Source organism: Salvia miltiorrhiza, chromosome 1 (genome assembly GCF_028751815.1).
Source record: "Salvia miltiorrhiza cultivar Shanhuang (shh) chromosome 1, IMPLAD_Smil_shh, whole genome shotgun sequence".
Lineage (NCBI taxonomy): Eukaryota > Viridiplantae > Streptophyta > Magnoliopsida > Lamiales > Lamiaceae > Salvia > Salvia miltiorrhiza.
The window spans coordinates 58,175,404-58,196,683 of NC_080387.1; the positions used below are offsets into that span (position 1 = coordinate 58,175,404).

General features: G+C 35.2%; 1 protein-coding gene and 1 pseudogene across 1 annotated transcript; both read right to left on the bottom strand.

Moving 5' to 3' along the window:
• Positions 1 to 6,443: 6,443 nt before the first annotated feature.
• On the bottom strand, positions 6,444 to 8,991 carry LOC130998402 (subtilisin-like protease SBT3). The gene has a single exon (XM_057923822.1). It carries the CDS (start codon positions 8,856 to 8,858, stop codon positions 6,576 to 6,578), a length of 2,283 nt encoding a protein of 760 aa, XP_057779805.1. The 5' UTR covers positions 8,859 to 8,991; the 3' UTR covers positions 6,444 to 6,575.
• A 2,769-nt stretch (positions 8,992 to 11,760) lies between these two features.
• LOC130998406 (subtilisin-like protease SBT3) lies at positions 11,761 to 14,926 on the bottom strand (annotated as a pseudogene).
• Between the last annotated feature and the right edge of the window lie 6,354 nt (positions 14,927 to 21,280).

Here is a 21,280-nt window from a genome sequence, read left to right on the forward strand (position 1 = left end):
CTGAGCTTTAGAAGCAGGAAAGTATTTTGCCAAGAAAGCTCTACACAAATCCTCCCATCCAGTAATAGCACCTCTGTCCAGACTCTTGAACCACTCCTTCGCTCTGTCCCTAAGAGAGAATCCAAACATCTTCATTCTGATGGCATCAGGTGGCACTCCATTCTGCTTAATGGTGTCGCAGATATCTAGGAACTGGGTAATGTGAGCATGCGGATTTTCAGAAGCCGCTCCACTAAACTGCTCAGCTTGCACCATGTTTATCAATCCCGGCTTCAGCTCGAATGTGTTGGCTTGCACAGTTGGTCCCCATTTGCCTACTTGAAATTGATCAACCCGAGGCTGATACATATGATTCAGTGGTGGCTCTGGTGGAGGAGCCCGGTTGCGCTCTCTTTCTTCATCTAGTTGCCTCTGAAGGTTTGTCACGACTTGCACAAGAGTTTGAAGGTCCATGTTATTCTCTGCCATTGCTAGCTTTTTCTTTTCGCGGTTGTCTCTTTTGTATTGCTTTTCGATTTCCAAGTTCAAAGGCACTAGATGTTCCTTTCCTTTGGATCTCGTGATCATACACGCCTGAGACAACAAACAAAAACAGAAATTTAAAAAAAACTAGAAAAATTAAAAAATAAACTTATAACACCTGAAATAAATGCTTAAGTCTAATTAGAAATATTAAAGTCAATTCTAAACAGTCCCCGGCAACGGCGCCAAAAAGTTGATCACTAATTTCTTAGCAACAAATATCGCAACTAACACGATGCAATTGTAGCAAATAATCAGTAACCGAGTATCGTATCCACAGGGACTATTATAACGAATCACTCTAAGTAATCCTAATTAAACTCTAGTAATATTCAGGCAAACGAAAGAATGAAGGTTTAATTAACTTAAACTAAAACGCAAATAGCAATAATTAAAAGATCGTAGGAAAAATCAAATATGAAAGACAACTGATCCTAGGGTAGTAAATTCATTAATTAAATCTACGCAATAAATCTATTAATCCTATGTACCAGTTTAATCCAGCTATGATGAGAGATCACTTAAGTAATCAATTACTCTCGCTAGAGCAGCAACGATCGTAGATTAGTAAATTATCTATCTCCGTTAGGTCTCAAGAAAATCTACTAACTCCCAAAAGTTCCTATGAATAGCTCCCTATGATCCACCTATCTCCGCTAGGTCTCAAGGTTAAAATCATATCATACATTCCTGAATCCGCTAAACAGTTATCTCCACTAGGTCTCAAACCGAATAGCTAAACATGCAAACTATTGATCAGATAATTCACAAGAAAATAAGCACCAGGAATTATGAATCATAAACTGGAAGGCGCAAAGGTATTAACAAACAAATCACATAAATTCAATCAACTATTTATAAACCCTAGAATCAGCTAAAGAAAATTAGCTAGACATAGCAAAATAAAACATAAACACAATTAAAAAGAAAGCAATTGTAAAAACTGAATTGTATAAAAACTGAATAAAAACTGAAGTAGCGACTTGAATCTTCAATCTTGATCCAAGCCTTGAAAACTAGAAAGCAATAAAATTCTAAAGCTAAAAACTAAAGTATGAATGCTAAGGTTTTCGGGTGTCTGCCGTCTGATGATCTGCCTTAGGTCAAAAGAGGACCTATTTATAAGCTTCAGATTTCCTTCAGATCACCATAGGAGTTGCCATGCAAAGTAGAATTCCAAAAGGAAATAGAATTCTAAAGGTAATAGAATCGTGTAAAACAAGGCAACTTTCCAGCTGGATGCACGCACTGAAAACGGACCACGCCAGAGAAATGAGTTTCGCCAGAGGAATGGTATCGCCAGCGGAATGGGTGATCTCTCTGCTATCGCCAGAGGAATGGGTGATTTCTCTGGCTTCTCGATTCCGCTGTAATGGACTTCTCTGAATATTGATTCCTCTGACTTTCACTTCTCTGACTTATTTCTCTGCTCTGTCGGATCCCTCTGACTTGGTTCCTCTGCTCTGACTTTTGAGCGCTGGACTCGACTCCTCTGGCCTAGACTCCTCTGACATTCGCGGATTTGGGCTTTGATTTCTCTGGTCTTCCAGAGCAATGATGATTTCGCTGCTCTACAGACCAAAACACCTAAAAATCGCGAAAATCATCCAAAATTGAATTCTTCCATCTCGAAAGCCTAAATCACCTGCAAAGCATAAAATACACCATAAACGCACCAATTTCCAGAAGATTAACTTAAGATATGCACAAACAAACCCCTTAAAAATCGTGTAAATTAAGCATAAATCAGAGGGACAAAATCATATATACCCATTTTGAAAGATAAAACTTAAAAAATACACACCTTTTATAAAACACATAAATATATTCATTTAGGATATTTTTACCTTTATGTCAAGCATTAGTGTATTTTACACTGATGTTCGACTTGTAATTGATAAAAGTCAAGCATTAGTGTATTTTCTAAGAATGCTCGACTACAAATGCTCGATTGCTTGACTTGCAATGGTTGAGCATGTCGAGTATTGGAGTATTTACCACTATTGCTCGACTCGCAGAAGTCGAGCATGTCGAACATTATTATATTTATCACAAATATGCTAATGCTCGACTAATGCATGCCGAGCATTAGTATATTTACCACTAGTGCTCGACATGCATTAGTCGAGCATGTCGAGCAAAGATTGCGATTTTAGCTTAAGGATTAAGTAAGGGTAATTTTGTCCTTTCAAGTTCAAAATGGGTAGTTTTTATACTCCCTCCGTCCCCCAAATATCTTTCTAAGGGAAGATGACACAAGTTTTAATAAAAGTTAGTTGTGTATTTGATAAGTGGATCCCACAAAAAGTGAAATTGTAAGAGTAACTCGACATGCATTAGTCGAGCATGTCGAGCAAAGATTGCGATTTTAGCTTAAGGATTAAGTAAGGGTAATTTTGTCCTTTCAAGTTCAAAATGGGTAGTTTTTATACTCCCTCCGTCCCCCAAATATCTTTCTAAGGGAAGATGACACAAGTTTTAATAAAAGTTAGTTGTGTATTTGATAAGTGGATCCCACAAAAAGTGAAATTGTAAGAGTAATAATTAATGAAATTGTTTGTTTTTTTTTTTTATCGGACAAAGTCATGTTAGATGTTAGTAATTAGTTCCCCATCCACTCCAAGAACCACCTTATCTCTCCATTCACCAAAATCCACCTTATATCTCCAATCTCCAATTCGCTCTCAAGAGTGATCGAATCCGGGTCACTTCACTTAAGTGAGGACCCGGTGGCCAGTGGGCTACGCCCCCTGATTTAATGAAATTGTTTGTAAAAATAGTTTATAAAAAGAGGAAGATGTTTGAGGAACGAAGGGAGTAATTTTTTTTTTATAGTGGATATTTTTTATTTTTTATCTTTGAAAATGGATAAAAACAATCACTAACCCATGTTTAAAGCATAGAAAAGTAAATGATTTTGATAAATGAGTTGGGCTGGCTTAACTTGTAAGGTTGATCTCTAAATAATAACATTGACCTAGAAGTTTTAAACATCTAAACAATCACATACTTTTATCATATGTACATGTCATTTCTTTTTCTCTTTCCCAGTTTTAGATGATCAAATTAAAAACTATAAAATATATAGTGGATCAATATATGAGTACAATTAAATAATATTTTAATAATTAAATCGATACCACATTATTGATTTTTTGTTACGCTTCATAAATTCGAAAATTATTTGTAGATCCATTTTGATTTGAACTCGTGACTTTTCAACATGATGAAAAGACCGAGCAAAGGTGATGGAAAGACATTGAGTGTTGGATAATGGAAATGTATAACGAGAGAAGCTAAATTAAGATAGCGCCCCACTCCCACCTTCCAAATCTACCTCTCTGACATTGTTTAAAGACTCAACAAAATATCTCACATTTTTTACTATGAAGGATTGATACAGAATAAAACTTAATTTATTTAGGATTAATGACATATAAATACATCATTTTTGTCCAAAATTTATTTCTGACGCGCACTTAAAAAAGTTTAATAAAATCCACGAACTTTATCAATTATTTAATTTTGACTCCGATGAGCTACATAGACATCATGTAGACGTCATGTCATTTCTGGTGAGTCACCAGACACAATGTCATTTTTTAATTTGGGAAAAATAAATTTGGAGTCAAATTTGAACAGTTAATAAAATTCGTGTATTTTATTGATTTTTTTAACTATGCTTCAAAAATAAATTTTTACCAAAATTGGTGTATTTACATGCAATTATCCCATTTATTTACGGACACACACAAAGATCTTTTGGCCTAATGTTATTTCTTAATAGGGAAAATTGCACCTAAATACACAAACTTTGCCAAAAATCCATACTTGACGCGAAGTTAGGATTTTACATTTTAATACACCAACTTTCGTTGTTGTCCAAATTTGACACGACTTAATTCTTAAAAATTCAAAAAACAACTCCTTTTTGTAAATAATTATACAAAAATCCACTTATGTTATAATTTGGGACATTTAAACCAAAACAAGATATTTCCTTATGATGTTTTCTTTTAAACCATTTTAGGCGCGGATCAAAGATTAAAAGAAAACATCATAAGGAAATATCTTGTTTTGGTTTAAATGTCCCAAATAATAACATAAGTGGGTTTTTGTATAATTATTTACAAAAGGTGTTTTTTTTTTAATTTTTAAGAATTAAGTCGTGTTAAATTTGGACAACGAAAGTTGATGTATTAAAATGTAAAATCCTAACTTCGCGTCAAATATGGATTTTTAGCAAAGTTTGTGTATTTTCACGCAATTATCCCTTCTTAATACCATGGGTTGAGATCGAGGGGGTATTAATTCCTCTCATTGTACATCTACACATGGAAATACACATGAATACCCCACACTCTTGAATTGGGCATCTCGAGCTCATAAAACCGCAGCAACCTCTGGCCTCTGCAGTATACGGATATGAACATAAAGTAGCGGTACGTATCATGCACACAATTGCAATTAGCTGTCATTGATCGATGCTTCCAAGTTGTTTAAATGAATACATTTTAATTACTCAAGCAATAGGTGTTGTCATTAGTGTATTATTATAGAGATATATACATAAGATTATTGTCCTGCTAGCTTATAGAAAGGTTAACAATATTGCTTCACGTGAAATTTCCAAACATTTGTAAATTTGAGTATTTGGATGCTACTAGTCGTCATTAGGTGGGAAGTTTGTTCTGCCGACGCGAGTAATAGAAATTATTTGCTAATAATATCTGAGTTTATCGAGTTACTGAATTCCCACCTTTTATAAAGAGAAGCTAAATTAAGACGGCGCCCCCACTCCCACCTTCCAAATCTACCTCCCTGACATTGTTTAAAGACTCAACAAAATATCTTACATTTTTGACGATGAAGGATTGATACCCAATAAAACTTGATTTATCTAGGAATAAATTGCATATAAATATATTAATTTTGTCCAAAATTTATTTTTAACGCACTCTTGAAAAAGTTTAATAAAATACATGAACTTTATTAGTTGTTCAATTTTAACTCTGATGAGCCACATAGACATCATGTAGACGACATATAGAAGTCACCTAGATACCATGTAGACGTCTGGAGAGACACGTAGATACCATGCCATTTTTTAATTTGGAAAAAATAAAATCGGAGTCAAAATTGAACATCTAATAAAATTCGTGTATTTCATTAAACTTCTTAAATTATGCTTCAAAATTAATTTTTTGCCAAAATTCGTGTATTTACATGTAATTATCTCATTTATTTTCCGACAGGCAGAAAGACCTTTTGGCCTAATGTTATTTCATAATACCATGGGTTGAGATCGAGTGGTATTAATTCCTCTCAGTGTATATCCACACATGGTATGAGGAAATACACATCAATACCCCACACTCTTGAATTTCTTGAATTGGCCTCTAGCCTCTGCAGTATACGTACGGATATGAACATAAAGTAGCGGTACATATCACACAATTGCAACTAGATGCATGCTACTGATGCTTCCAAGTTGTTTAAATGAATACAGTTTAATTACTCAAGCAATAGGTGCTGTGATTAGTGTATTATTATAGAGATATATACATGAGATTATTGTCCTGCTAGCTCATAGAAAGGCTAATAATATTGCTTAATAAACTGTTTCGAATATCAACAAACATTTGTAAATTTGAGCATGCACCTTTTATTTGGATGCTACTAGTCATCATTGGGTGGGAAGTTTGTTCTGCCGACGCGAGTAATAGAAATTATTTTGCTAATAATATCTGAGCTTATCGAGTTACTGAATTCCAAAATTTTGATATATAGGTAAGGACCGGAAATCCATTGCCCAATACAAAACACATTGCCAGAAAATTAAAAGAAAAACTAAATGTTTTTAAGTATATTTTAATGCTGTCAATTGATTAAGAGATTTCATATTCTTACGTACATGATAATTGCATAATAATCACAGCGCGTACAATTTTTTTATTGGAAAGGGCAAATTTTACAGCATAATTGTAGCTAAACAGCCAGTAATGCCTAAAGGCTTACACAACCAGGTTTCGTTGATGATCATCTCTTTCAAACTACTGGAAATTGTCAATTGCAGCAGAGACCATTATTGGGCTTCTCACTCTATACTTTCCGGTTTCGTCGGTCCAAATAACCGCACCTTCTCTATGTTGGACCTCTATATCAGCTTTATACCGAATTGTAAGGGAATACCTTTTGGTCTCGTTTTTCTTGCGAAACACTAAAGTTTGAGGCTCAACTATGGCTGTGGTGTTCGCCGGTACTTCCACCGTAACCTTATAGGTGGCTGCACCGTTTCCTACATTCGTCACGCTTCTCCGGAATCTACGCGTTAACATCCTCCCAATCTCCGCCTCATGAATAAGAGCCACGAACGATGGATAATTGAGGTCGGAGGATGGATTGGAGCAACTGTAGCTTGACCTTATGATTGTTTGAGTTTGGTTGCGAGTGAAGTTCATGGAGCACACCAAATTCACCAATTCTTGTACAGAAGCATCATAAACGAGGCCCGGATCAAGCGCCCGGTTGGGATCAACTTGACCCGACCCGATGCCTAGTGGTGAGGCAACCAAATTATCCTGCTCCCTGATGGGCTGGTTGTTGCTATCGAGAGGATTGGCAGTTGTCATCATCGCAGATTGAATGGCTGCGGGGCTCCAATCAGGGTGCGCAGCTTTGAGAAGGGCCGCGATTCCAGAGATGTGAGGGCATGCCATGGATGTCCCCGAGAGAAGTGTGTATGGACTGGAAAGTTGTATGTTTCTGCCAATTTGTGATGCCGTGCTATGAGGATTGTAGGCTGCTAGGATCAACACTCCTGGTGCCATTAAGTCAGGTTTCAAGATACGCTCATAAGTTCGTGCAGGACCTCTGGATGAGGTAAGTGATAGGATTGGTGCAGCTCTGGGCCCCGTCCCTAAAATCGTTTGCTGGAAATCGATGGTTGCTGTCGGAGAATCACTAGTTGATGCGTAATTGATCACATCTCGCCCTTGTGCTGAGCGGATTGCAATTGCCGGCTCAGGAAATGAACTAGTGTCATAATCCTCGGGCTCTTCAGTGATGGCGATAGTTGCTCGGACATTAGAATCAGCTTGGTAGGAGAACACGGTGGAGAGGACATAATTACTATAACGTGTTAAATTGCATATGAAAATACTGTTGGAAGGGGCCTCTGCCAGGAATTCGGCCCTGCTGCAAGTAGATGAGGTCTGGTTGTAAACAAGTTGCAAGTTTCGGAGAGTGGCACTTGCTGGAAAAGTGGTCCATCCTGTGATGGTTTTTCCGTTGCCGAGAGTTAAAGTCCCTGCGAACCACCGATCAATGGTACCTGAAGCCACAACCACAGCCCATGGGATTCCTGAAAATAAAGACCTAATACCACGCGTCCCGCGATTCCCTGCCGACAGACAAACCATGATTCCCTTCTCCCTCGCACCAAAACTGGCTATGGCGATAGGATTCTCATACAGATTAATTGAACGACTGCTTATAGAAGCGGAGATTATATCGACATTGTCAGCTACGGCCTGATCGATTCCCGCCAGCAAATCCGATGATACGCCACCGCCCCAGAGGACCTTGTAAACCGCCAGCCTGGCTCGTGGAGCCACTCCCCTCGCAGTTCCAGGGGCGTAACCGAAGAAGGAAACTCCATCCACAATGTTTCCGGCAGCAATAGACGCGACATGGGTGCCATGTCCATCATCGTCCCTTGCTGAATTCCTGGTGCGACCTGCATTCTCAGCTTCATATCCTTTATTGAAGTATCTGGCTCCAATGATTTTCCTGTTGCATAGTGATGAATTGAAATCTTCACCGCCATCGCAAATCCCCTTCCAGCTAGCGGGGATCTCAGTCATTCCATCGTCTCTGAAGCTCGGACTCTCCGGCCAGATGCCGGAGTCGACAACGCCGATTATGACGTCTTTGCCGTAATTGGATGCCGGCCAAAGGCCTGCAGCACCGGTGAGACCAAGGAAGTTGGAGGAGTGTGTGGTGTCTGGCGTCACAATATCATCTTTGTAGGCGGAAATGAAGCCAGCTGATTTCTTCAAGGCTTCGACTTCATCTCCGGACAGCAATGCGCTGAATCCATGGAAGGCATGGTTGTAGGTGTAGATAAGTTTCGACTTGGGTATATCAGCGTCATCAAGCCATGCAGATTTGGTAGATTTAAGAAGGGAAGCATACCAATAATGGTGACTGGAAAATGCTTTGGGCATGCAGGACTTGTCCATGTGGACAATGTAAGTGGATCTTTTCGATGAAGCATGATCAGACCAAAGAAGAAATGTGAAGAGAATAAGAGAAACTGAAATAGGAAGCTTCATTTTTGCTGTTCTAAAACATATACTAATACAAGGTTATATAGATGCTAATAGCTTACGCCTCATCAAGGATTTCAGCTTGCCTAGTTGCAATACCTTATCTAGACTATTACTTTCTTTTGTTTTTTTGGGACAACCTTATCCAGATTATTAATTGGTTTGCAGTGCGCCAATTTTAATATACTAGCAAAGATAACGTGCATATCGTACGTAAAAAGGATGATTTTAATGAATTGTTTTTTTATGAACATAGATTTATATTTCATTTCATTTTATAACGTTTATCATTTTAATATATTTTTTGAAATAATTATTGGGTAATTTTTGGAAATTACAATGTTATATATAGAGCTCATAAAAAAACATTTATATTTAGTATAAAATCAAATTTTAATTAATTAAACATCACCTAATTTTGTCGTCGTGTTTATTTTCTATGTTTCATCTTTTACATAATTAATTTTAATTTTAAGGAAAGCAAAATTAAATTTCTAATAAAGCTATTCTCTTTGTCTCATTGCTTTGGGCACAGAGATTAAGAAAAATGTGATTGGTGAAAAATATTTAAGGATTAATTTAAATGAGTTGGTGTATAAAGTGAACTAGGCCCACCATTAATAATTAATAATATTTATGAAAGCAAATAAAATTAAGTTTAATAGACCAATTTTATTTATGAAAACAAATCATGTTTTTTTTGCAAAATCAAATCTTTGGATGTTTCATAGGAACTTTATTTTAAAATCTTATTTAAACATAATGGCCACATATATATGATATAGATATGCATTCAAAAGATATATTAAATTATATGCAAATAAATGATTTTGTAGATTTTTAAATATTATATGATACTCATTTATATTTGCTTGTGATATTTGATGATTTATATATTTATACACATTATCAAGTACAATTAATTAATTGATATTTCAAAAATTGAAAATACAAAATTGAAAGTTCAAAATATTTTCAAATTCATATTTTTTTTATTGAGATTATGGCGTGGGTAATTTCAATTTATTTTAGATTTATGTTTACTTTTACTTATATTTAAATTATATTTAATATGTATATTTATTTATTTAAAATATAATTCAATTTCGATATTGGTCGTGCATCGCACGAATGAACATACTAATTAAGGATAAAAAATGGAGAAAAGGTGTTAGGATTTTGAAAGGCATATGTTGCATATCCATTATCCAATGCATGAACAGAAAGTAAAGACGGGGAACCCACTTGCCACCTTCCAAATCTACCTCTCATAATTTCCAATCACATGCTGGTCCGTAGGGATGGCAATGAATATTGAACTCGAATTCGTTCTCTTGAGTCTGAATCTTAAAATTTTGAATTTGTTGGATCTTGATTGAATCTAGGTCTCAAAATATTATAAAACGAATTTAGATCTAGATCTTGAACTTTTAAATTCAGATTCGCCCCAAATCCAACCCGTAGATCCGTTTTTTTTTTTAATATATTTTATATTTGCTTTGCTAATAATATAAAACATAACTATAAATATTAAAAATCAATACATACTACTAATACTTTAAATGATATAAATATTAAATTTAAATATAAATATATAAAACATAAATAAATATTAAAAATCAATACAATAATAGATCCACGGATTCAGATCCATGGATTCGCAGATCTGACGAATATGGATCTGAATCATAAATTTTTAAACCCATTGAATTTGGGGCGAATTTGAATATGTGGAAATAAAACGAAACTAAATCTGATATATACTTATAAGATCCGATCCAAATCCGATCTATTTCCGTCCCTAATAGTCTGTGGCCTCTGCCAAAGTTATATGAAGTTTGCTTACGTTGATGTTTACAGTTTAATCCACGCACAAAAAGAAGAGAAAATCAAATGGAGGATTTAATTCCCATCATATCCTCACTTCCAAAACAATATTTCTATCATTTTTTCAACCATGTAATGATTATCAAGTGGTATTCTAGAAATACTTGATTATTGTTGTTCATGGAATTTCGAATATACATAGAACAATTTCACACAACAATATGGAACACCATTTCGAGAAGAAAAAGAAAAAGATATTGAACGATGAAAACAGGTAGTCCGGTTTGCCCCGAGTTATTGTGTACTCATTTACCATATATGCACAATATTATTATGGCTTTACTCTTATATATGAATTTCATTTTGCCAATGAGGTTTAATTCAAGTGGCAAAGCTGAGGCACATTTTTTTAGAGGTCTTTGATCAATTTCACTTGCGTGCGGGTAGTTTTCTCACTTTTGTGTGTTGTAGTGTTCCCATTTAGATACCTCGTAATTCTAAAAAAATATATGAATTTCATTTTAATCTTAAAAACGAAAAAAATGGAGTGATACTAAACTGCCACATCGATCATGGGTACCCACAAACTAGTTAAATAGGGAATATTTTTATTTAGTTTATTTATTTTTTAAATAAATATAATAATTATTTTACTAGTATATTGTTCATATTGTAATTATTTTTAAATAATAATTATACAAAAATAGTTACAATGTAGATAATAGAGTAAAATAACTAAATATTTTTTTTATTTAAAAATAAATTAATTTTTTTTTTCTATTTAACCATTTTGTGGCTAGCCACATTGAAAGGATTATATTGGCAATTATATGTAAACTTTTTGGCGAAAAGGTTATAAGACAGTCTCATCGACTCGTCGTGATAATTGATAAAGAATAAACTAATTAAGCTTAGCTATGAATGAAAGATTATGTTAGTGGAATAAGACGATTGACTACTCATATCTCATGAGGAAATCTCATATTTTGGTTCATATATATATATGAAGATATAATCAGAAACTACGAAACTAAACTACTATCGTGTGGTCATATCTCATAATGAAATACCAGTGGTTGATAATTATTATTGCCAAACGGCCAGTGGTGCCTAAAGGCTTCCACAAGTTAGATACATGATCATGCAAACTACTCCCCTTGATTGCCAGCTGCAGCAGAGACCATTATTGGACTTCTTACTTTATACTTGCCGGTTTGGTCAGTCCAAATCACTGCACCTTCTCTATGTCGAATCTGTAAATCGGCCTTATACCGAATTGTAAGAGAATAGCTCTTGGTCTCGTATTTCTTGCGAAACACTAGAGTTTGAGGCTCAACTTTGGCTGTGGTGTTGACTGTCACTTCCAACTTGACCTTATATAAGTGGCTGCACCATTCCCTGCATTCGTCACTCTTCTTTGGAATCTGCGGGTCAACGTCCTTCCAATGTCTGCAGCGTGAATAAGAGCCACGAAAGATGGATAATTGAGGTCAGAGGATGGATTGGAGCAATTGTAGCTTGACCTTATGATTGTCTGAGTTTGGTTGCGAGTGAAGTTCATGGAGCACACTAGATTCACCATGTCTTGAGGGGAGGCATCATAAACGAGGCCTGGATCAAGCGCCCGGTTGGGATCAACATGACCGGATCCGATGCCTAGTGGCGAGGCAACTGTGTAATCCAGTTCCTTGATGGGCTGGTTGGTGTTATCGAGATGATTAGCAGTTGTCATCATCGCAGATTGGATGGCTGAGGGGCTCCAATCAGGGTGCACAGCTTTCAGAAGCGCCGCCACTCCAGATATGTGAGAGCATGCCGTTGATGTTCCTGAGACAAGGTTGTAGTCGCTGGAAAGTTGTATGTTTGTGGCAATTTTGAGCTGCCATGCTATCAGGATTGAAGGCTGCTAAGATTAACACTCTTGGTGCCATTAAGTCGGGCTTCAAGATACCCTTGTAAGTTTGTGCAGGACCTCTGGATGACTCATTTGATAGGGCTGGTGCAGCTCTCGGACCTGTTCCTAAAATTGTTTGTTGGAAAGTGATGGTTGCTGTTGGGGAAGCACTAGTTGATGCGTAATTGATCACATCGCGCCCTTCTGATTGCCGGATTACTATTGCCGGCTGAAAGAATGTAGAAGTTCGGAATATCTCGGGATCTTCAGTGATGACGATAGTGGCTCGTAAGATATCTCGGGCTGTAGTTTGGTAGAGCAACACGCCTAAAAGAGATGAACCTCCGGCGGTGGTGTTGCAAATGAAAATAGTGTTATAAGGGGCTCGTTCTAGGTATTCGGGCCTGTCGCAATCGGATGTGGTCTGGTTGTAGACGAGCTGCACATTTTTTACAGTGGCTCTTGCCGGAAATGTGGTCCATCCTGTCATGGTTTTCCCATTGCCGAGAGTTAAAGTCCCCGCGAACCAGCGATCAACGGTCCCTGCTGCTACAACCACAGCCCACGGGAATCCTGAAATTAGAGACCTAAGCCCACTGGTCCCAAAATTCCCTGCGGAGACACAAACAATGACACCCTTCTCCCTGGCACCAAAACTGGCTATGGCGATAGGATTCTCATACAGAATAGTCGAACGACTATTTAAAGAAATGGACATTACATCCACTCCGTCGGCCACGGCCTGATCAATTCCCGCTATCATATCCGATGCAACGGCTCCGAACCAGACCACCTTGTACACTGCCAGCCTAGCTCGTGAGCCACCCCCCTCGCGGTTCCTGGGGCGTAACCAAAGAAGGAAACTCCCTCCACAATGTTTCCGGCGGCAATGGACGCCATATGGCTGCCATGTCCATCATCATCTCTTGCGGAATCTCTTATAACGGACGATCATCTACTGCTCGGAATCCTTGGTTGAAGTATTTGGCTCCGATGATATTCTTGTTGCAAAGTGATGAATTGAAGTCTTCACCGCCGTCGCAAATCCCCTTCCACCTAGCGGGGATCTCAGTCATACCGTCGTCCTTGAAGCTCTGGCTCTCCGGCAAGATGCCAGTGTCGACAACGCCGATTATGACGTCTTTGCCGTAATTGGATGCCGGCCAAAGGCCTGTAGCACTGGTGAGACCAGGGGCGTAGCCGGGGGCTAGGGGGGCTAGAGCCCCCCCCAATTTTGAAAAAAAAAATTATAATATGTCTAAAAATGTTGTTATTATTATTAGTATTATATTTGTATTTTAGTAAAAAAATGTCTAAAATGTATTGAGTGCCCCCAAAATTTTTTTTAGTAAATGTTGAACTATATTATCTATGAAAATGTTGTTATTATTATTATTATTATTATATTTGTATTTTAGACTTTTAGTAAAAAATGTCTAAAATGTATTGAATGCCCCCAAAAAAAAATTTAGTAAATGTTTTGAACTATATTATCTATGAAAATGTTGTTATTATTATTAGTATTATATTTGTATTTTAGTAAAAAATGTCTAAAATGTATTGAGTGCCCCCAAAAAAATTTTTAGTAAATGTTGAACTATATTATCTATGAAAATGTTGTTATTATTATTATTATTATATTTGTATTTTAGTAAAAAATGTCTAAAATGTATTGAATGCCCCCAAAAAAAAATTAGTAAATGTTTTGAACTATATTATCTATAAAAATGTTGTTATTATTATTATTATTATATTTGTATTTTAGTAAAAAATGTCTAAAATGTATTGAATGCCCCCCAAAAAAAATTTAGTAAATGTTTTGAACTATATTATCTATGAAAATGTTGTTATTATTATTATTATATTTGTATTTTAGTAAAAAATGTCTAAAATGTATTGAATGCCCCCAAAAAAAAACTCGGGGGCTACCGCCCCCAAACCCCGTAACAGTTCACCCCCCACCCAAAAAAAATTATGGCTCCGCCATTGGGTGAGACCAAGGAATTTGGTGGAGTGTGTGGTGTCTGGCGTCACGATATGATCAGGGTAAGCGGAAATGAAGCCTGCTGAATTCTTTAAGGCTTCCGCTTCCTCTCCCGACATCAATGCGCTGAATCCATGGAATGCATGGTCGTAGATGTGGATAAGCTTCGCCTCGGGTTTATCAGCGTTTAGCGATGCCAGAGCTGCATATTTGAGAAGGGAAGAATACCAATAATGGTGACTGGAAAATGCTTTGGGCATGGAGGACTTGTCAATGTGGACAATGTAAGTGGATCTTTTCGATGAAGCATGATTAGCCCAAACAAGAAATGCGACGAGAATCAAAGAAATTGAAAAAGGAAGCTGCATTTGATTTTGTTGCTGTAACATATGAAATAGATGAATTATATAAAGGCTAACAGTGATTGAGTTGGGAATATTTCTTAGGGTCCCAAATCTTAAAGCTTTATATGCTTCAGTGCAACATCAGAAGTTAAAATTGAGTAAATAATATATACTGCATTGAAATAACTAAGGGTCCATCAAAATCCATTATATCAGTACACAAGTATAATTCTATCAGTCTACAGCAAATAATGGTACAAGAAACCACCGACAAGAAACTTCAACTGGTGGTCCGTGAACGGGGCAAAATAGCTAAATATATCTTTCATTTAAAATATAATTATCTGCCTTTGTTATTTAGAAATTCTATGATCATTGGTTTAATAATTTTTTATTGAAATCGATACTTTTCAACGTGAGCAAGGATAAGAAGATCAAGCGAAGCCAATCATGAAAATAAAGTAATTTAAAATTAAGGTGGACCAAACTCCATGCCACTTTACCTCTCTGCAACCCACAATCAATAATGAGCCCTACGGGCTTCGTGTGTTGAGACAATGTTAAGACTATCCACAACGGTGACCCTCAGCGAGGGTCACCCGTATACGACAAACCCAAATGCAAAAATAATTAAATGAAAAGTCATGCTTTTTGCATAACCCAGCTTGTCAGCCGCCTTCCGGGTCGCCCTCCCTCTTTTATTTAGATGTTGCCACTTGTCAAATTAGTATTGGTGTATTAAATTTTATGATAGATAAAATTTAATAATTATTTTTCTGCATAAAAAATATATAAAAATTATATAAAAATTATATTAATTTTTTTATTATTTTTAGCTCTATAAATAGAGCCCAATTTCACTACATTTTCACATCCAAACAAAAACTTTCTTTTTCTTCTTTTCATATTTGGTTGAATTCTTTCCTCACCGTTTTGTTTCTATTATGGATCCAAATCATCCCAATTATTATTATCAAAATTCTCAAAATCACCAAAACTCCCAAGATTATCCTAACCCTCAAGATTCTGCAAATTTTTCATCTTATTCGACTCCCTTTTTTCCAAATTTCGAAAATCAACCAAATTCTCAATTTTATGAATCTCAATTTTCTCCAAATTTGAGTCAAATTCCTACCTCTCAAAGAATTTCCACACCAGAAAATGTCTCTCGTAATTTGTTTATGGGTGTTCAACGCCCAAACAAAAATCAGAAAGGGGCAAAAAATGTAGCTTGGTGTGTTTAATTCTCGTAATTTGCATTTTCTAATTGTATTTTTAAATTTCGCGTATTGTACTTTGCTATATTTAATTTCAGTTGTATGTTTAATTCTTGTAATCTTCCTTTGTGATTGAGTTAAATATCAATTATAATATATGACAATGTTTAATTATAATATAATTACAATTTTGTTTAAAAAAATATTTATTTTATTTATTAAATATAATAAATAAATATTTAATTTATATTTATATTTTATTTTAGATATTAAGATAATTTAAAAATAAAGTGAAAAGAAAAAATATGTAGGTTAGGTTGGTGTCATCATTGGGAGTAAAAATTGTGTTAGGTTGTGGGTTGTGTAGATGGATAAGAGAGAAATGAATATTTTATTAAAAAGTGGAGTAAGGTTGGATTGGGTGAGTGTCACGACTGTGGGTAGTCTAAGAAATGACAAGTATAGTGTCACGTGGCCTCTGCCACTTTTGATGTTTACACTTTTCACACAAATAAAACCAAGTGAAAATTTAACCAAATTTATTCTATATTGGTGACAATAAAATAAAGTAAAATCAACATCCATTGAGCCGAAGAAGAAGTGATTTTGTGTGTTCATCATCGCCGTCGAGACAACCTCGATTATCCATTTAGGTTTACTATCTGCCGTCATGATCTTATATTTGTTGTTTCCTTCCAAGTATGGTCCTTATTGTTTTTTCTGGTCTAATTTCGTTCAGTTATATATGTCTTTGCTTCCTTTCTTGTTCCTACGTTGATTTCAACTATGAATTTTTTATTTAACATGAAATTATGTTTGAGATAATTTAGTAGATATTTTATTATTAGTTTGAGCTTAAAAAGGGATGTATAAAATCGTCCAGATCACTGCCTTCGTCCGTCCATAATAAATGAGCATATTGAGTGGTTAAGGTTAAATTATAATAATTGAGTGTGGATGAGGATAGTTCGAATCCTCTGTCTCCAATTCAGCTCGGATCCTCTGTCCCCAATTTCATGTCCCTCTCCCTGTCCCACCCCCAAAATTACACCGTTTTGAATTTATCTCTTCTCGCTGAATATTGACTCGCAAGCCGCAAAACTTCTTCTATTTTCCTTCAGCAGATCAAATACTCTCCATTCTCTTTCGGAAATTTTCTATCTCCACCAAAAAATGGGGATTTCGTTCGCTTCACTGGATTTGGCTAGAGATCCGTAAGTCTTTTGTTGTTCTTCTTTCATACTCAATTTTTGGTTCTTTTATTCTGCCACAAGAATCAACTTATTGTGGGGAATAGGATGGTCTGACACCTCTTCTTGTTCTATTGATAAAATAAATAGGATTTTTAAAATTGAATTATAAAGATAGAGGGTGTTCATAAAAAAAAAAAATTTAAAAAAGAAAAGAAAAAAGTGATACACTTATTCTAGATGTAAATAAATAGGGAATAAGATTCAGTGTACCACACTTTATGTCCCGCTTTGTGTCTCACTTTCAATTTTGTTTAATTTCTTATATATATATATATATATATATATATATATATATTCAATTTCAACTTTTTATGCTTTAGTTTAATTTTGTGATTATTAACTAGGGTTTATTCTATCAATCTAGGGTATATAATTATTTTTTATCATTTAATTTCACTTTTATTAGCTGATAATAGGTTGATAAATTCAAAGTCATGGTATATGCTTTTTAAAAAAATTAATTTTTTGAAATAAAAATTAAATATAATTCATAGTATTATAATAAATTTTATTTTTATAAAAAATATTTTTAAAATAATATATATAAGCATGGGACACAGTGGCACACATAAGATTGTGGGACACTGGATCTCATCCCAATAAATAGAGGTAGTATAAATCGGAATGAGATTCAGTGTACCACATTTTATGTCTCACTTTCAATTTTATTTAATTTCTTATATATTTTTTCTTCAATTTCAACTTTGTATGCTTTAGTTTAATTTTGTGATTATTAACTAGGGTTTATTCCATCAATCTAGGCTATATAATTATTTTTTATCATTTAATTTCACTTTTATTAATTAGCTAATAATAGGTTGATAAATTCAAAGTCATGGTATATACTTTTTAAAAAAATTAATTTTTTGAAATAAAAATAATATAAATTCATAGTATTATACTCCCTCCGTCCCTAAAATAACTTCCTCCTTTTCCATTTTGGGACGTCCCCCAAATAACTTCCTCTTTCTTTCTTTCCATTTTTGGAAACCTACCCCACCACTAATAATACTTTATTTATTCTTACTTTTCACTTTTCACCACTCCCAATACTAATTATAACACTTTTCACAACTTTCAATAATAATTATATCACTTTTTCTTCACTATCAATACACTTTACAACTTTTTATTAAAACATGTGCCGTCCCCAAAGAGGAAGCCATTTCATGGACGGAGGGAGTAATAAATTTTATTTTTATAAAAAATATTTTTAAAATAATAAATATATATAAGCATGGGACACAGTGGTACACATAAGATTGTGGAACACGGAATCTCATCCCAAATAAATCATGACAAAGAATAAACTAAATTCAGTATTAGGTAAGATTGAAAGAACTCTATTTGGGGGAATAAAATGAACTTTGATATTAAAATGATTTTCCCTACTTATTTTAGAAGATTTTTTTCCTAGCCTTATTTATTTTTTTTCTAAATCCTATGTTCTACTCAATTAAAATCTTCATTTCCAAGTTATAGTAGATTTTTTTTCAAAAGCTATAGTAGATTTATATAAGTGAGAATTATCACATATAGCCCTTTTTATTAAAAACATAAGTTTTATAGCCCTAGTTTATACTCCCTCCGTCCAGCTATTTATGGCTCGTTTCTTTTCGGCACGGGTATTTAGGAGAGCTATATTAGTAGAAAGGTTGTATGGCCCACATGTGTTAATTGATTTAATTAATCTTAATAAAGTAACACACCCTAAGGCTGACTCAACACCGGCCAGTCCAACGCCGGCGCCGCCGGCGCCGGCTCCCCTCAATACACCATCATTCAAATCCAATAGTGTTTTAAAAAACCCAAGAAATCCTCATCTTCAACGAACAAAGAAATTCAGCTGCCTGAAATTTTAAAAAAAAACTAAGAAATCGTCATCAACAACAAAAAAGAAATTCAGCCGCCTAAAATTCAAGAAACTCAAGAAATAGTCATACGCAATTAAAACCCTAGGCTTCAAATTGTGGTTGAATTCCTCTTAGATTTCCGGCGACTGCACGGCCATAAGGCCGCCACCACGGCCGATTTCAGATCCCCAACTCAAGCCTCTATTCTCTCTCTCGGATCTGGTCGACACAGAGAAGCCACCAGTGAAGGCACTCGGGCGGAGGCGCTTAGGCAACGCGAGGGTGGAGGCGGGAGGGCGGAGGCAGAGGGGGGTGGATGGGGGTCGGCACAGTACAAGAGGTGGCGCTACAGTGGAGGAGGTGATGGTGGAGGCGGCTGGAGCGAGAGAGAGGCGAGACGACTGTGACAGAGAGATCCAGCGGAAGTGGAGGTGACACGCAGAGGAGAAAGAGAGAAGTCGCGGAGGAGAGTGGTTGGATGCGGAGGCAGTGGGTGGATGTGGAGTCGTCGCGCCGTCGCCGTGGATGAGGAGAGGCGGCGATGGTGCAACATGTGTGAGAGAGAGAGAGAGAGAGAGAGTTAAAGTGAGAGTGTTAGTTTTTAATTAAAGTAGGTTTTATTAGGTATTTAATTAGTGCTTTAATTAAGATTATCTATCCCTTATTATTTCCTAAAATAGAAACGTGCCATTATTAATGGGACAACCCGAAATGGAATACGTGCCATGAATAGCGGGACGGAGGGAGTAATAGATAAGTTATATAGTCATTTTATATAGGCTTAAAAGACTATAGCACTCTTTGACTTTTTTGTATTTTTATTTAGCATTTTACATTTTCTTCTATACACATTCTCTCTTTACATCAAAATTGCCTCCGGCGGGTCGTCGCCGCCATACTCGATGGTGTACACGATCAAACTGTCATAAAACCCATTATATAACACCCTTTATACAAAAATCGAGCTACCTCTGTCCATATATGGATATACTACTCCATCTATCCTATTAATAACGTCCTCTTCTTTTTTTCAACTGTCTCATTTATAATGTCACAATTCAAAAAAGAAAATAAACTACATTATCTATTCTCTCTATCTCTATCTTCAGTTATTTTTTACTATTCTCTCTATATATACATAGAACGGAGAGAGCGTATTTTTTTTTGCCTCATACGACGTTGGACATAATGTAGCGGTCCCGCATATCATGCATATAGATATGCTGGTGGAAACTTTTGTATTGTGTGGAACCATCAAAATTTGTTTAATAAATGGTGTTTTTTTTAAAAAGACGAAACCAAATAACAATATTAATAAGATAGGTCTTTCAATACCACTTTTTTTAAGTCAACTAAAAAAATCAATGGTCCAAACAAACGACCGCGAATAATGTATGCGCAAATTGCGCTAAGTGATGTGTCGCTCTATTAACTTCTCCATAACATAAAAAAAATACTCATTACTCATTTGTGGACGGCACGAATTTTAAGAAATATATATGGAGTGTAGTGTGAATAGTTTAAGGGTCCTACTTTTTGAGTGTATTAATTAAAAAGATGTGTGTGGTACACTTGCCAAAAAGGGAAATGAGTACTCATTTCGTGGACGGACGAAAAAAGAAATATGGGTACTCATTTCGTGGACGGAGGGAGTACCAATCTATATAATATATAAAAGAGGAGTTTTTTCCCTCTCTTTTTTCTCTCTCTTCTTCTACCAAAATTTTCATTATTTTTATTTACTTATTTATATTTTGTAATTATTTTCTAAACGTCATCAAATTTGATCGTGAAAAAATAAACAATATGTATCTTACATTTAATATAGTATAAAAATCATCAAAAATGAATAAGTTATGAAAATATTAAAATATTTTATTTTCATTCTCTTTATTAAAAATTTATAACTTTTTATTTACGTTTGTATAAAAATATTTATTATGATGAATAATATATGCATAGTGCAAATTTTCAATATCGAATAATTTTTAAATTTATTTAATAACTTTAATTATCATTACACTTTGTATAAATTGAATATTTACAGTTTTAAATT

Bases quoted from the DNA above. Each gene is read 5' to 3' on its own strand.
- LOC130998402 (XM_057923822.1), bottom strand. From the start codon at position 8,858: ATGAAGCTTCCTATTTCAGTTTCTCTTATTCTCTTCACATTTCTTCTT.